The 15,710-nt window shown below is 39.6% G+C and overlaps 1 protein-coding gene across 1 annotated transcript in view; it reads left to right on the forward strand.

Annotated features, from left to right (window-relative positions):
• The window catches only part of LOC137667555 (netrin-4-like), a 51,156-nt gene extending 43,197 nt beyond the window's left edge, over positions 1-7,959 (forward strand). The window contains exons 6-10 of the mRNA XM_068408339.1: positions 1,435-1,648; positions 2,430-2,566; positions 3,563-3,631; positions 4,766-4,936; positions 7,952-7,959. Coding sequence (XP_068264440.1) covers positions 1,435-1,648; positions 2,430-2,566; positions 3,563-3,631; positions 4,766-4,936; positions 7,952-7,959 — 599 coding nt within the window. The remainder of the gene's footprint in view (positions 1-1,434; positions 1,649-2,429; positions 2,567-3,562; positions 3,632-4,765; positions 4,937-7,951) is intronic.
• The last annotated feature ends 7,751 nt before the right edge of the window (positions 7,960-15,710 follow it).

Below are 15,710 nucleotides of genomic sequence, written 5' to 3' on the forward strand. Positions count from 1 at the left end.
GATGTGTGGAATCAGAGTGTTCATTTGTTCTCTTATCTGTGAGCTCATGAAGAAAAGTAGTTTGATTAGAAGCAATGATGGGCAAACTTCAAAAGCTTTGGAGATCATGTTTGGTTCAGATAAGCATCCAAAAGGCTGGCCCCTGATCCAGGCTATTTAAACACCTTGTGTGTCTGACATTTAATGGAAAATCTCTGTTAAAGCAGGTCTTAGCCACAAGATTTTTATATCTGCCCTCTTCCAGATGGATGAAGTAGTGATGCATTTCCTTTTCTGCCTCTGCTACACGCAAAAGCCAGGGCATGCTGCTTTGTTAATACAAAAAAAGAGCTGAAATATGAAGGCCTGGAGTTCAGCTCAGTTCTCGTTTTAATCTCACTTGTTTGAATATCAGAAATGAGTGGATATGTTTATTACTTGTATTTTACCCCTGCAGAGCTGTTGGCACAAGGCCTGATCATCTCAGCTAGCCTCTGCCCTGATGGAGAGGAGTCAACTGCGTTGGCTTTGCACCACTATCTGTATATGACTTTCCACCTCACTCCCTGATGCTGTCGCATTGGGGATGTACTGGTGGCGTGGGATTATGATAATTTATTGTTGTGAAGGCAGAGGTGCCCACAGGAGCTGTAATTATCTGTTTTACTGCCAAGTTGCCTTGAGTTGCCCAGGCTGGTGTCAAACTGGCAATAGCATTAGAAAGATCTGGGTTTTTTTTCTCCTATTTGCTCATCTCCAGCTACATGTAAAATACGTCTAGTGAGTTTAGAGATCTTCTCTCATTCTGTCTGCCTTCCTTGTAACAAATCTGCTCATGTATTCGTACAAAAAATTTCATCAGTTACCTTACACACATACAGTACTGTATCATGAGATGACTTCCTTAGAACTTGCACTGAAGGAAATTTGTGGACTCTTTGGAGGCAGAAATCGAAAAAACATTTCAGGTCATCTGAACCACCTGCATAAGCCACAACTAGCCCCAGAGGAAACGGTAGTTTTGTGATCTCTGTGTCCACAGGAAAGACACCATAGGCAACAGCTATCGTTTTTTACCTTGTCCATGCTAATGAATCTTTTTGCGAAACACTTTAAAAGTGAATCACCTGCAAGCCCCTTTAGAAATAAACATACAGTGGAGGCTTCCTGCCACTGCTTCAAAACCCTGTATAGTCAAGATTTGTGTAGTAGGGAAGAACTGACTTTCACACATAAATGGGTCCCAGTTGTACTTGTTTTGCTGTGCTTAATGAGTTAAAAAGAAACAAAAATAATATTGCAAATGTAGGCTGACAATGCAATGTTTACCAGTTCTGACTTAAAACTACTGAGCATAAGGAAGAGGGCACGAGTTTATCAGCCTTGCAAAAATGTCACTTAACCAGATGACCCCTGGGCACATAATCTCAGTCACCTCTTACCGTATCTCCATAGCTTGCGCCTGCCAGCCAATGGGTTCAGCCAACGCAACTTTCAGCAGAAGCTGGCGATGCCACCCCAAGACGGGATTCTGCTACTGCAAGCCAGGTGTGGCGGGCCCCAACTGCGATAGATGTCTCATGGGCTACTGGGGCTTTGGAGAAAATGGCTGTCGCCCTTGTGACTGTGCCAGAGACTGCGACCAGCATACTGGAAACTGTTTCAATGGGTAAAGAAGCCCTCCTTTGGGTTCACTTTGAGATGGGATTCTGTGAAATGAAACAAAGATTAACTGAAATACTGCAGCAATGACAGTAATTGGAGGATGCTGGAGGGTGCACAAACATTTGAAAAGGTGGCTGTAAATCATAAAAGGTTGCTTAGATTCCATTTGGTGGCTGGCACACTTTTAAGTCTATTGTACTATCCAAGGCAATCTTGAAATGATGACTTTTCGCAGTAATAATAGGTAACTTCACAACCCCATGGAAATATGTACAGCATCTTTAAATGCACCTGTTTGCCTTGGAAATAGATGGAAGAGTCTGGAGAGCTTGCCTCTCATCTGTGCCCAGGGTAAAATGAATTACAAGGTTTCCCTCTTATTTCTAGAGGGCAGACATCTGTACCCCAAACATGCATTAATCAGTACAGAAATCCTATTATTTGCTGAGTGACTGCAGTTTTATGGGTCCTGCAGGTGTCCTCAGTTCCTAGTGACATTAACAAGTGGTCACTAACTTTGAGTTACTTAATACAGTAAAACCAGACAAAAAGCAAAAAAGGCCCAATACATAGTTACTTCAAAAATGCTAAGTCAGCAGTGGTAAGGCCTGAATAAAAGTCTAGGTCTTGTGATCTCTCTATATGGCATGAAGTCTTGCTCTTATTTGCACTCCTAACCTGAAGAAAGCAAGCTCACTTGTCTGGATACAGCCACTTGCTACAAGAACCTGCTTCCCACCCATCTCATGTCCTAATCAAATCTTCTGTTTTATGTGTCCCCCCAGCTACGACGATCAGCCATTCTTTAACATCCCCATTGGGGGACGAATCTCTGACCTTGTGCAAATGCCAACCAACGAGAGCGAAGAGGAGTGGAAGTGGAATGAGCACGAGCAGGGATTTTCTGCACTGAGGCACCCAGGTAAAGCCCAGAGTCTGGGAACTTTTAGTAACTTCACTCAGTGCCAGTTCTTTCTTCTCTCCACCCTGACCTAAATTCCGTCACACATCTCTAGCTCATCTGTCCCCCATCTGCTGGCAACATCTGCTAATCTGAACTATACAGGTTATCATTACACTTACATTGTTATTTTCCAAACCAACTGCACCATCCAACTTTGGTTTTGGAAATTGGTAAGTCACAGATAAGATTGTGTGGAAAAAAACACTCTCCTTTTGTTGTTGTAATTATAGTCATAATGCTTATGATTTTACACAGCTCCTTCTCAAGCATTCAGGTGCTGTTCAGAACCTCAAATGCTATTTGTAAAAAGATCATGTCAGCCATATGGAAACGCACCACCTCTGGGGTGGAATGCACGAGATTTTAAGAGTAAGATATTCCTCACAGCGTAACAGCTCAGGAGAGAAAGAAGTATACTGTATCCAGCTAAAGGTACAAAGTAGGCCTATAGAGTGAGGTGGAGCCTTTAATACTTCATAGTTCTTAGTTTCCCTCACCATATATGAAGGTTAGCACTTAAAGACCCAGGAGCTGATAGTGCCACCTATTGCATATGTTGACTTTTCTGAGAGGGATATTACCGTAATACCAGCAAGGATCAGCATTTCTTAGCTCATGGGATCAAACACAGGTATTGCTACTTACATGATTTACACCTGGATCTGATTCTTACAAATCTATTTATTAGTATCAGTTTATTAACTGTACAATAGACCCCATGAAGGCTGCATTTTACTTGACAGTACTGATCAGATTTCAGAACAATTATTGTATCATCTAACAAGAAACAGATTTGCAAATAACTGAGCTCCCTCTCAAACTTACTCTTAAAGTCCATCCAGATTATGGGAGCTATATACATATGACTTTATAACTGAGTATCATTTGCTTTTCTTTTCTCTCTCATGTCCTGGCTTTTCTCCAACCCTTTGTGTTCTGTGGTTCCCCTGCTAGAAAAGTGTGTGTGCAAAGAAAAGGTGCTTGGAAGCGTCACTGACTTCTGCCAAATGAAATATGCTTATGGTAAGTGTGTGACACGCCCTCAAGGTATGATAATTTCACAATGTTCTCTCTATGCACGCTATAAGCTGATAGCTATGAAAAATTACAGGACTGGCTAAGTCATGAAATAAGAGGTACAATTTCTTCTGCCTTTTTTGTCTAGTGACATGTCCAACTTCTGATCAGAACTGAACAGCATTTTTCATGCAAGGCTCTGTGGTGTCTCCTTTTCACCCAGTTAGCTTCCCTCTTTACAGCAGCAGGAGTGCTAGAATTGTAACTCAGTGGAATGGTTGGCCTCTACACCAAGAAGAAATGATAAAACCAGTGCATCTAAACTGCCATTGTTTTTACACTCATTATGCAGGTTCAAATGGCCATGCTTATTTATCAGGAATGTATTTAATACTGTAGTTTATGAACACCTGGTTCATGCCATCACGTGAAGCAAGAAAGGAAAGCCCTGGGATTTGATGTGCTTGTGTGATGACACAACAAAGCCTGCTTGTGGGGCCGATCTAGATGAGACTACCCTGCCAAAAAGTTATGAGATCCTATTAAATTAAAGGAACAGAAATTTGTCATGGCAACCAGATGTTAGGCCACAAAACAAAAATGCTTTTTCTGGTTTGTTGCGCAATCATGGAATTTAGCCATGTGCCTGCATTCTGATGGGAAACTTCCTGACTTCCTTCCTGTAGAGCAGACAGTCCCTTCCCACAGGACAAAATTTTTGAGCAGCCAGTGTTAAAGCTCAAGACAAGTTTTCAAACTGCAAAATATAAAGCCTAGAATCAGTGCACTTAAAATCAGACTATTAGCTGCTAATCTTTTTTTCACCCTTCCTAAGTATACATACAAGTACTTTCCTATGATATCCAAGCATTTGACATCAGCCCATTAAAAAGCAGTTGCCAAATAACATGGTGAAAGGATCAGTTAACTACTTCAATAGAAAAATCTAGCTTTTCTTCTCCAAATTAATTTAGAAGAACCATGACTGAAGTGGACAAGCATTGGAATACATTTTCTGTACAACTGTAACATTTATTCATGTCTTCTTTCAAGGTGTTAAAATTCTACCTTTTCGCAGCATAAACCAAAATTCATTGAGAAATTCATTGTTGGTCTCTATCTTGACATGTTTTCTGGCAGTGATAAAAGCAAGAATCCTATCAGCTCATGACAAAGGGACCCATGCAGAAGTTGTTGTGAAAGTGAAGAAGGTCCTGAAATCAGGCAAAGTGAAAATCGCTCGGAGCAACAGAAGCATTTACCCAGAATCCTGGACCAACAGGGGATGTACATGTCCCATTCTCAATCCTGGTAAGGACAAAATGCTTACCAGTTATTTCCCTTCCCTTGTAAACAGTGGTGACAATTCATTATGATGAACATTAGCTGTGAATACTCAACACTTCCATCAGTCTTTTCGGGGCAGAGTCCCTTGGTTCATCCACACCAAAGAGGGAGTCAATAGACAGCTGCAGTAAAAAGCATTTTGTTATCAGAGAACAAAGTTTTACTGAAAAGCCCAAACCTCCCTGGAAATGTTTCACTTTCAGTTACTTTATTTGATCTTCCAGAATAGTTGTGACTAGAAGAATGTTTGTGAGGAGAAAAAAATATCCTTGTATTTTTATGTCCAAAGAGTTTTCTTCCTCATTCTGCATTCTCACATCATGCTCCACTGCTTTTTGGAAAAAACTAGAAAACATTATGAAAATTTTGGAAAGTGGAGGGAATCTAACTATTTCTATGCCTTTGTAATGGTTCCAAATAATGAAAAGTAAGTCTTCCTTATTTCTTCTACTGTAAATTCTAGAGCATTCAATGGTTTGCGCCATCAAAGCCTAAAGCTGACAGCCTGCAGCATATTGGAAACCAGTCATGGGTGGAGAGCATAAAACCAAATGAATTTAATTTCAAACCAAGACAGGAGAATCTTTAATAATTAGAAAAATCACCTTTTAAGTAAATAAAGCCCCTATTTTTATAACCAGTTTAGGATAGGTCTCTAGGTTTGCTCCCTAACCACGTTCTATCAGAATGATCCATGTTTGTTCACTTTCAACTATACGAATCTCCCTGCAGCAGTGGAGTGGAGAAGTAGGGTGTAGTGGAAAGCAGCAACCTTCTCCCCAGCTCTGCTGCAGGCAGAAACATCACACTATAGACTGCAAAGCTCCCTACTAGTACTGAGTAATGTTATCAGTGGCTGAGCAGATACATTCCTCAATTCAACCTTCCCTATTGCTGCCTTTCCTGCAATACAACTTAGTGGACGACAGAGAGAAATACGTTTACTTGAACAACAGCTGAAATATCTGGGTACATCTCAGAATCCTACAAATTTGAGCCTGGATTCTATTGGTAGAACCATAGAATCATTTAGGTTGGAAAAGACCTTTAAGATCATCGAGTCCAACCGTAAACCTAACACTGCCAAGCACACCACTAAACCATGTCCCTAAGTGCTTAAGTAGATGCTAGGTGTCTGCTTCTGACAGATGTCGATTACTCACAGCTTTCCTTCATATCACTGGAAGTTCCAAGTCCTTGGGACCATGTCCTGGGATCAAATCCCAATAAGACAAAGGCTTTGGGTGTCTTTAGGGTAACTGGTAGTGTATGTTGGGGATCACGTTTCATTATTCAACCTTATACCGCAGAAAATGGTGACTTGCCATCATCCTAAAAGCATCACCTGATAGAAAAATTACCCCACGTTTTTTCCTCTGAATAGATTAAAAACATATCCACCGAGTGAAAGGAATTCCTTGTGCTTCACTTAAAACACCAGGTTTAATCTAACCTTTAAGACAAGTTCTCAGCTGAAATTAGCGACGTACAAGAAACAACTGTTTTAGGAAAGGCTGTGTCAAATCAAACTATGAATTTTTCCTGTTATGGCAAAATGAACTGTACTGTCTCAGAAACAAATTGTGTCTTCTGTTATCTGTATCAAGTGAAAGACTGCATCTGAATTTGCATTGAAGTGTAATATGGACCCTGAACTCTCTTTTTGGGGGTAGTTCTTGAATTTGCACATAAAATTTTTGGCTTAATGTAGTCCAATTCCTTTGGTTAAACTCCAAAGGCACAGTTGTGCATAATTAAGTATTTACCAGTGCTCCTGGTGAAACTGTGGGAGCCCTGAATCAAACATGAATAAAACATGCTTAAATATGATGAGAGTACATCTGATCCCACACAGATACTTGAAGAGGGAAAATATCACAGGACATTTTTCTCCTTTGTACCTCTCTAGCTTTACTTTGCACCTCTTTAAAAACATAAGGCTGAAGACATACAGCTCAGAAGTTTAGATGTTAGATAGACAGGTGTTATGCCATTACCTCTTGATATAAATTAAAGCTATGGGACAGGTCCCCATCACTGCAGTTCTGCATATTTCAACATATGGTTTGACTGAACCCCTGCCCCAAGATCACAGTATGCCTTGACTCATGGTGGAAACCTTACTCTTCCTCTCTTTTTGGGGCTTTTACACCCTCTTTTCTACACAAGCATTAGCAGTTGCTTCCCAGCACACAACTTTCAAGAAGGAGGACAGTAGTGGCAGGAAGGGACAAAGGCCTAAGTAGCAGCCATCAGATCCCTGCAGATCTGTGTGCAGAACCTCACACATAACTTGCCATGGGTGTGCCTTGCTTCTCCAAGTTCTGATCAATGAGGAAATTTTTACTTACTACAGTTAATGCCACACAGAGAGAGCTTACACATCTACTAAGGCAGTGACATGATTATTCGTAGTAATTGGTTTTTTGTCTCTGTGTGTAGTTACCTACTATTTTTGTTACAGACCTCTTTTTTTTTGAGGCTCGCTACCTCTATCTTAAGGTTATAAACTAGGAAGTCTGGCTTACTATTTGCATATATAATACCAGCTTCCACATCTGTTCAGATCAAATTCTGCTACTCCATTATACCTATACAAGCCAGGAGTAATGCTGCTGAAGCACATGGAGTTACAATGGCTTAAAACAAAGGTCGTACAGATCAGGACTCAAAAGCTGGTCATCTGCACATGGAGGTGCTGAATTTGTAGCGCGGTAAGGCCACTGGAGCTAAATCAATTTGTAGTGTAATTCCGAGCATAATCATATGACAACATTGAACATGTGTGCCCAGGAGTCAGCACTGACAATATGCACATGAAAGTATGTTTACACATAAGATGGCACATGCATAAACTGGATGAAGCTGGCTAGATGCTACATGCCAGATGCTTAAGAAACAGAGAACTAGTCTGCATTTAGTTCTGTTTTTCTTTTATTTTATTGACTGAATTTTTCCTTTTCTCTTTTGTTAAACTAGGATACTGACCTATCTTATAGCAGGCCAGGAGGACTCTAGGACCAGCAAACTCCTTGTGAACATGAAACAGCCTGGTGAAACCCTGGAAAGCATATTTGGGAAAACAAGTATCAGATATTCTTCGAACTGGGTGCAAATAATTTCTGCTTCAAGAAGTTACAGTGCTGAACTGCCTTTTATTAACCACTGCAGTGAAAGGTGTAGTTAGTTCATGCATTCCCATCAACATGCTCCTAGCTGAAGTTGATGAAAGCAGACTTACCATTCTTTCTCCTTTCACGTGCTTAGACAGGAAACTTGGGACATGGACTACTTTTTTCCAAAAAATGCACAGCCTTATCATACAAAACTAACTAGTGCATCATACATAGGTTACAAGTCAGTTCTTAATTTGAGCCTGATTCCACGCAGCCAGAGAATCATTTTACAAGGCAAAATGAAAGACATGGATTAGTGTTTCCATACTTCAGATCAGAGCCTGATATTAATATGTACAAGCTGCTTACATAATGCATTCATTACTTCGTGTGTAGTTTTTTTTTATAAGTGAGAACTAACAGGCAGCAATTTCTTTCAGCTTTACAAGTGGCATAATACTAAACAAGCATGTCAAATAATACGTATTTAAAAGCGCTTCAGATTGATTTAACATCAGAGAGCAATTATGCCAATATAAGGGGTGCTTTCTAGAAGGCAGGACTATCCCATTGCTGAACAGAAACAAACTAACATGTGGACTTATCTTGGGACAAGGTCCTTATAGAATGTACATTGCTATCATCAATGCTTTAGTGCCGAGGTCTGCTGCAGAAAGCACCTTGGCTCAAACTTGATTCACATTCAACCCTTGCTCTCTAAGGTCATTTTGCTCGTTGCTATAGTACTTCAGTCTGTAACACCACAACGGTTTCACAGCAATTACTGCTAAAAAGCCTTACGCAGGAAGAGCCAAAGCATGTGACGGAACTCGTAGCTGCTCTAATGTTGAGATTTTAACACTACAAAAGCTACGAGGCAGAAGCAGGAGGAGGTAAATGGATTGGCTGGACTGTGTATTAAATGACGTAGCTATAGTTACTGTGAGAGCAACCTGGCTATTCAAACTGTGGTCAAGACCACTGGCATTTGATTGCACTTAGCGCTTTCATTCTGCTTTATTTCTCTTGGTCACACTTCAGGTTAAGATTCTGAAGCTAGGCTTCCTTCCCATGTGCTGGGGATTATTTTTTCCCTCCACAGAAGTACAGGAGTGGTAACATCTGCGCTCTAGGTAAGCACAGCTCCTGTTCTGCGAAAGCACTATTTCTAAGTCAATTTTACCCTACCCTATAGTAATTAAGTGGTAGCTACTTAAATTATTTCCTAACACAATATTTGAGGAAAGTGTAGTTTAAGACCTGTGTCCCATTTAAGGATTTACGATCAATGAAGCTGGTTGGAGCACATTCCCTCATCAAATAAAGCAGAAATGATAATGAGTCAATCTATTCTTTCAGGGCGTTACAGAGGAAAGCATGCACACATGCTACTTTTGCATATTTCTATTCCATGCTTATAATTTAATGCTCTCAGGAAAGGGGAGATATCTTCATTTAGCACTGTCTGACTGGCACATGGAGTACCTAGAAAAACCCCTAACACTAATGGAGAAGGATGGAAGTTACAGTCTACAACTTAAGCCATCAGTTTGTTCTCTTGTCACTGGGCACCTGAGAAAAACAGCTGCTTTCATTCCATTTGCTGCCTGTTTTCCTTTTTAACTTCATATTGGTGAACAGCAGAAAAATCCTCTGCTTATTTGGAAATGGATGACAGACAGACAGTTACAAAATAAAAGCCCCACTTTTCTCCCAACAGTGCATAAACAGTATTTCTTCCTCCCCGCTTTTCAGAAAGTCTCCCCTCCTCCATTGCCATTGCTTGCCCTCTTTCACTTCATTATTTATTCGTTGTTACCTAAAGTGGTATCCAACAATGTGGCATCTCCAACAAGCCATTTAATTAATGCAGTAAAACACTTTTTAACCAAGGAATTTGGCTTAATTTGAAATGTCAGTTTACAGAAATTAAGAGCATAGCAACTGCTTTCTTTACTGTCTCCAGAAATCATTTTACAACAAAAAGATTGACTAGTTCTCTTTCAAATATCAACAAAAATAAAGATGTGTACATGAATTTACAGTCTGTTCTCAAAGGGCCCCTCAGAATAAATGAAAATCAAGTGTAGGCTTAGAACTAAGCTAAGGAACATGCTTTTCAACACAGGCCCTTTTACCTGCAGGGGATCTTAGTTAAAGATGATCATATTCCATTTTGGTTTATAGTCGGTACCATATTAAAGCAAACTCCCATATTCCACTTTTTGTGCCAGAGTGGTGATGTTGTGGGGAAGGTGAACATGTGCATAGTTCCCTTCTGTGGTTGACAGTATTTTTTAACATCATCGTTTTACAGGCATTTTCTAGCTACTGCTAGTGGAAAAACTATTTGGAACAAGAATATTGATACCCCGGTGTGTCTCTTGAGGCCTGCTATAATACAGTGATTCATGACTACCAATGCAAGCATGGTTGTACGCAAGCAAGATAGTCATCCATATATCACACATTTCAGATATCTCAGAAGTAGGTGATGCATAAACACACTTTAGAGAAAGTATAAAGTGAGTGGGGAAACCCAAAATATTCAGTGGATTTCTCCTCCTTCTTCTAATTTCCCATTCTTTTTGAATCTCTAACTATACTTGCAGGTACCTGTATCGCAAAGTCTACTTCATTCCCTCCATTAGTTAGAAACATGGCACATTTTTGTTCTAACTACTAGCTCTTGTTTAATTGTTTTGCTCTAAAGAGTAGCAGGTATTCCATAAGCATGGAATTTAATTTGAAAGTGAAAAATGAAAGCACATTAGGGTGAGTCAGCACTGCAAGTTGACTTTTTACTGGTATTACTTCTGCTAATCAGGTATCTCTGAGTTACAGAGAAGAAAAATAAAAGAATCAAGTTCCAACTACACAGTGCTACCATGTGTACAATCCAGGTTAGCCTGTCTGAAATAAGTATCTAATAGAAGTGAACTGCATAGATCAAGTTAGAACAGCTATTGATTGAAGAGATATGAGGAAGTTTAATTGATCACCATGAAACTTTGGAAATGAAGAGAGTTATTTCTAGGTGTAACTGGTATGTGAAATGAGGATGAACATGAGATGGTGCAAGATGACAGCTGTCTTCCTAGTAGAAGCTGTTACATATTCCTCAGAACAAGCAAACAAGGTCGTACATAATAGATTAAAAGAACTACCACAGAAGGTATGGTATTCTGTACTAAAAGAGATGTTTTGTAGGCCTGTGTACAATATCACATACCTTGTGATCCTCTCTGTGACTGTGTGTCTTAGGTGGCCACAGTAATACAAAGAATACTAACATGAAAAAGGATGCATTTGCCCAATGCAGAAACAGCTGGACAGCTTTTTAGTACGTCTAAAATGGGACGTGTCTTTAAAATGGCCACATGAACAACCCTTCAGCACCTGAATAGACAAGGTGTCTCATAAGCAGTAGTAACCACATACCAAACAGTAGCAATGATCTATCACTTGGAAATCCTGCATAAGGATGAAATAAAAGCCTTTACCCACATGAAGAGAAGTCTGGAAAGCTGTGGAAAAACCATAATAGGGCAAGTGATGGAAGCAGCAGCACATGTAACTTTCCACAGACAGCAGCAAACTCAGGACTGCTGGAGGTCAAAGTAGCTCTCAGAAACAGCTGTACAGCATGTGTATCTGTGAACACAGGATCATTCTGGCAACACAGACCCTTAAAGCATCAAAGTAGTCATTAAATGGCCATTGTGTGCTGAGCCTTAACTCCAACATACTGACATATTGCTACTAATGCTTCTCCAGCTTCTGCTCTTGGCAAGCAGCTAAGAAGGAAAATGTACCTATCACAACCTTTGTGCACTGCCTCTTCTGAGAGTGGTTCACAGCTATAAAGAATAAGTTTTCGCTGTTAGCATCTACCATGTCTCATAATTTTTCCATGCTGCTTGATGTAAGCTTTCTTTGAATTGATATAATTCAGATGATGTGCTCCCTCAAGTCCTCCAGACCTGGAAAAGTTAGTGTGTTATTTGTTATGTGTGTAGCATACTTTTTTTTTGTACTTAAAACTTCAATTAAAATACTCAGACATTTATATTGATGTGAGGTTTGCGATCTATTTTAATATTTTAAACCACACAACCCTCAATCCACATGCACATAAATTCTTTTTAAGTTAATAAACACAAACATTCCAACATCAGACTCTTGCTTCGATAGTGTTAGCACAGAGTCAGGCAAACAGAGAAAAGTATTTAGCTAATAAAGCAACCATGGTACATGTATTTTTTCTACTGAAGCAACCTTCCAAAAAATGTAATTTGGTATAAGTACATGTACAGATTAGAAACACAGAACAGGTACAGTTAATTTACGTAAATGGCATATTAACTCAATAACTGATCAAAACCCAATCCTGCAAAATCTTACATGTAGGTACTTGCAGGTGCTTAATTCCCCTTAGAATAAACACATGAAGGTTTACTGGTTTGAGGTCTAATAAGCTCTAAAAACACCTAACAGGTCCTAAAATTGCTCCTTTACACGGAGTTGATTTGTGGGATGCAAGGCATGAAATAAAAACGCATGACAGGTAGCTGGAAGATGCCTTACCTATAACTGCTCAGAACTTAGGTAGATAGAAGTCTGCTTGTGTCGAATCTCCATACTTAAAACCAAGCCAGTATATTACAGACTTACCCTTCCAAGTCTACATAATAGTTGCACTTACTCTTCAGGGTACTGTACAAATTCTTACCTTACCTGTATACTTCTGCTGAGAAAACTGTACCTCCAAGACAAAGTCTTTTGTTCTTTACACATTAATGGCATAATAAATATTGCTGTCAGCTTTTGTCTTGCAGCTTAGTGATGAGAAACATTATGATGTACCACTTGCAAACACACAGGTCTGAGTCTTAAAAGAGAATTTTGATCAGGAGACTGTCCCTGTATATTGGTACTAGATAGCAGCTTTATGTCAGGTGTAGTGCTTTCATGACAAGTAACACAGGCCACCACAGGACAATGTACAGTACAAGTTCTGCTAGCCCAGATTCTCAGGCCCTTGGCTCTTCTGCATTTGAAAAATCATGAGTCTAGCTCTGACAATATTAACTCCAATTAATTTGTAACATGGCCTTTATGAGAAAAATCACAAGCACTGAGGATATTCAATCATTCACTGTGCAGGTAACAGCCGTTAATAACATCTGTACACACTCCCAATATAAAAACATAATGGTTATCAACTGGACTGAGCAGCTTCACACACAGCATGGGAAATGCTAACAAGTATGGCATCCAACTGTCAAATTCTGCCAACCTTTGATTGTTCCATGAAAGGCCAAATCGGAAGATCAGCTGGATCCAACCTCGTTCATTAGTTTAGGTTCTTTATGTTGTAAGGAGAAAGAAGAGATGGTCCTTTGGGCCAGGTAAGGGAACAGAGCCAATACCTGTACGGAAAAATGTGACTGGCTGTAGGGGAAAAGGAAGCAATATTAGTATTTGGGGGTGTATGAGAGGGGGACAAAAATAGAAAGCAAAAGGAACAGGACAGTGGCAGCAGCACTCTCATAAAAGTAAGAACAAGGTCAGAAACCACAGATGTAGAAATCAAACACCCCTCTCCCATATAGCACCCTATGAAGGGAATGAGTGCATTATGAGGGGATGCCTTCACCTTCCTGGGAAGTGTAAGGAACCTGTCACATTCGGAAACAAATCAACTGGACCTGTCATCAGATCTGGTACAACAAATCCTATGGCCATTTACCCTTCACATAATTGTTTCTGCATCTGGGTTAATCTGCAATGTGCAATCACTACAGATCTTCCTGTGCTCTTTGTTTTGGCTATAACAGGGCCTTCATGAGCTGTCTGCTCACAGATCTATCAACACCAACTTGTAATAAGCTATTGTAAAAAAGAAAAAAACCACCAACACCAAAACAAAAACACAACTGCAAAACCATTTCTTCTTGTTTTAGAGATTGCCCCTCCATCAGGCTCTGGCTGCTGACTACAGTTTATGCTAAGAACATGGAATTCACTGGAGGAAACACACACACAAAAAAGAAATAAAGCAAAAGTCCAAGGATTCTTGAGGAAAGTAAAGTCAGTAACAGACAGGAGAAAATCAGCCCTACATTAGGCAGCCATGGCCATACATTCCACTTCTGACACCACCGGGCAAAACTTGCCACCTCAAGTTTATTTTCCTTGAGTTACAAAAAGCTTTATTTTGTATATCAAGCAGCAAACACTGCACTCTCCACAAGCAGGAGAAAATATTTAATAATGTCAATTAAATTAGCAAATAGCAGAAAACTAAGCAGCATTCCAAGCACTTGGAATGACTTCAATTAAATTAGCAAATGGCAGAAAAATAATACTCCAAGCATTTCAGTGTGTTGTACGGGGCTACTTTCAGTGGCTCTGAATGCATGAAAAGGCTGTTCCCACTTGAATCACTGTATGAACGCACAGGGTACTCTAATCATAAACCCCTGTGCTTCTGGCAGTGATGGGTGCAAAACCCATTGCAAGCATTACTAATGCTATTAACATGTTAATAGCAGCAGTCCTGAACTACTTACATCGTCTTTAGTAGAAACAGTACTGTATTACATTTACTAATATTTCAGTATTTTAGCAGTCTTTGGCCTATTTCTTGACCTTCACAGTATCAAGATACATCAATATTTGAGAGAAAGATAAGCTGCTGCTTCTTCCATGCTCAACTGCCAATCCACAAGTCTGGAACTAGAATTCTAGTCATCTTATCCTATGCAGTCAAACTAGCCTACAGTGAAGAACACAAACAAAAGGCCTAACATCTTACTGTTTCAGGCCTTGAGAACCTCATGCTCTAGCTACAAATTCACCACCAAATTACCCAGTTTGACGTTTTAAATAACTTCACACTGATCCATGAACCATGTTAGGTACCATCTTGCATTAGTGGGAAACACATTAGAACAAGACAGCAATATGAAGCTCTATGTTTTGTATCCAGACAATAAAAATGCAACTTCTTATCATTTGTTTATTTCACAAGCTCGCCACATATTGCAGGGGTCATTTTATCATCTTTATTACATACTAAAATAACCAGATTGATTTTAGATTTAAAATGGGAGGCATGTAACTATAAGAGGAAAATCATGTAAACAAAGCAATGCTGGGAAACATAATGGAAACAAGGAGTTATGCTATCTATACACAGACAACTGCATTAGTTTACATAGCAAAAAGAGAAATTCCAGACAATTTATTTTCTCCCTATTCACCTAGAGTTAAAAACAAGTCTACTAGTAGAGATGGAAAAGAAATCTCCATGTAAATTCTGTGATACTTTCAAGGTATATATAATGGCCATGAAAGACAACTTGACCTTAAAATTGCATCATCGAAATCAGCTGCAGAGTCCACACAGAACAGCTCCTCTTTCTTTACTTTCATGGGTCCAAGGAACTTGCAATATGTATTTACTGTTGATCCACCTTCTAATTCCTATCTTTCACTGAAGTGCAAGCCATACTATATGGTTGTCACAAACTTAAAATCCAGAAGGAGGTCTGACTACACTTCTCTTAACACAGCAAAATATTAATTCCATGGCAGGAAATGTACTCTAAGAACTA

This window comes from Nyctibius grandis, chromosome 10 (genome assembly GCF_013368605.1).
Source record: "Nyctibius grandis isolate bNycGra1 chromosome 10, bNycGra1.pri, whole genome shotgun sequence".
Lineage (NCBI taxonomy): Eukaryota > Metazoa > Chordata > Aves > Nyctibiiformes > Nyctibiidae > Nyctibius > Nyctibius grandis.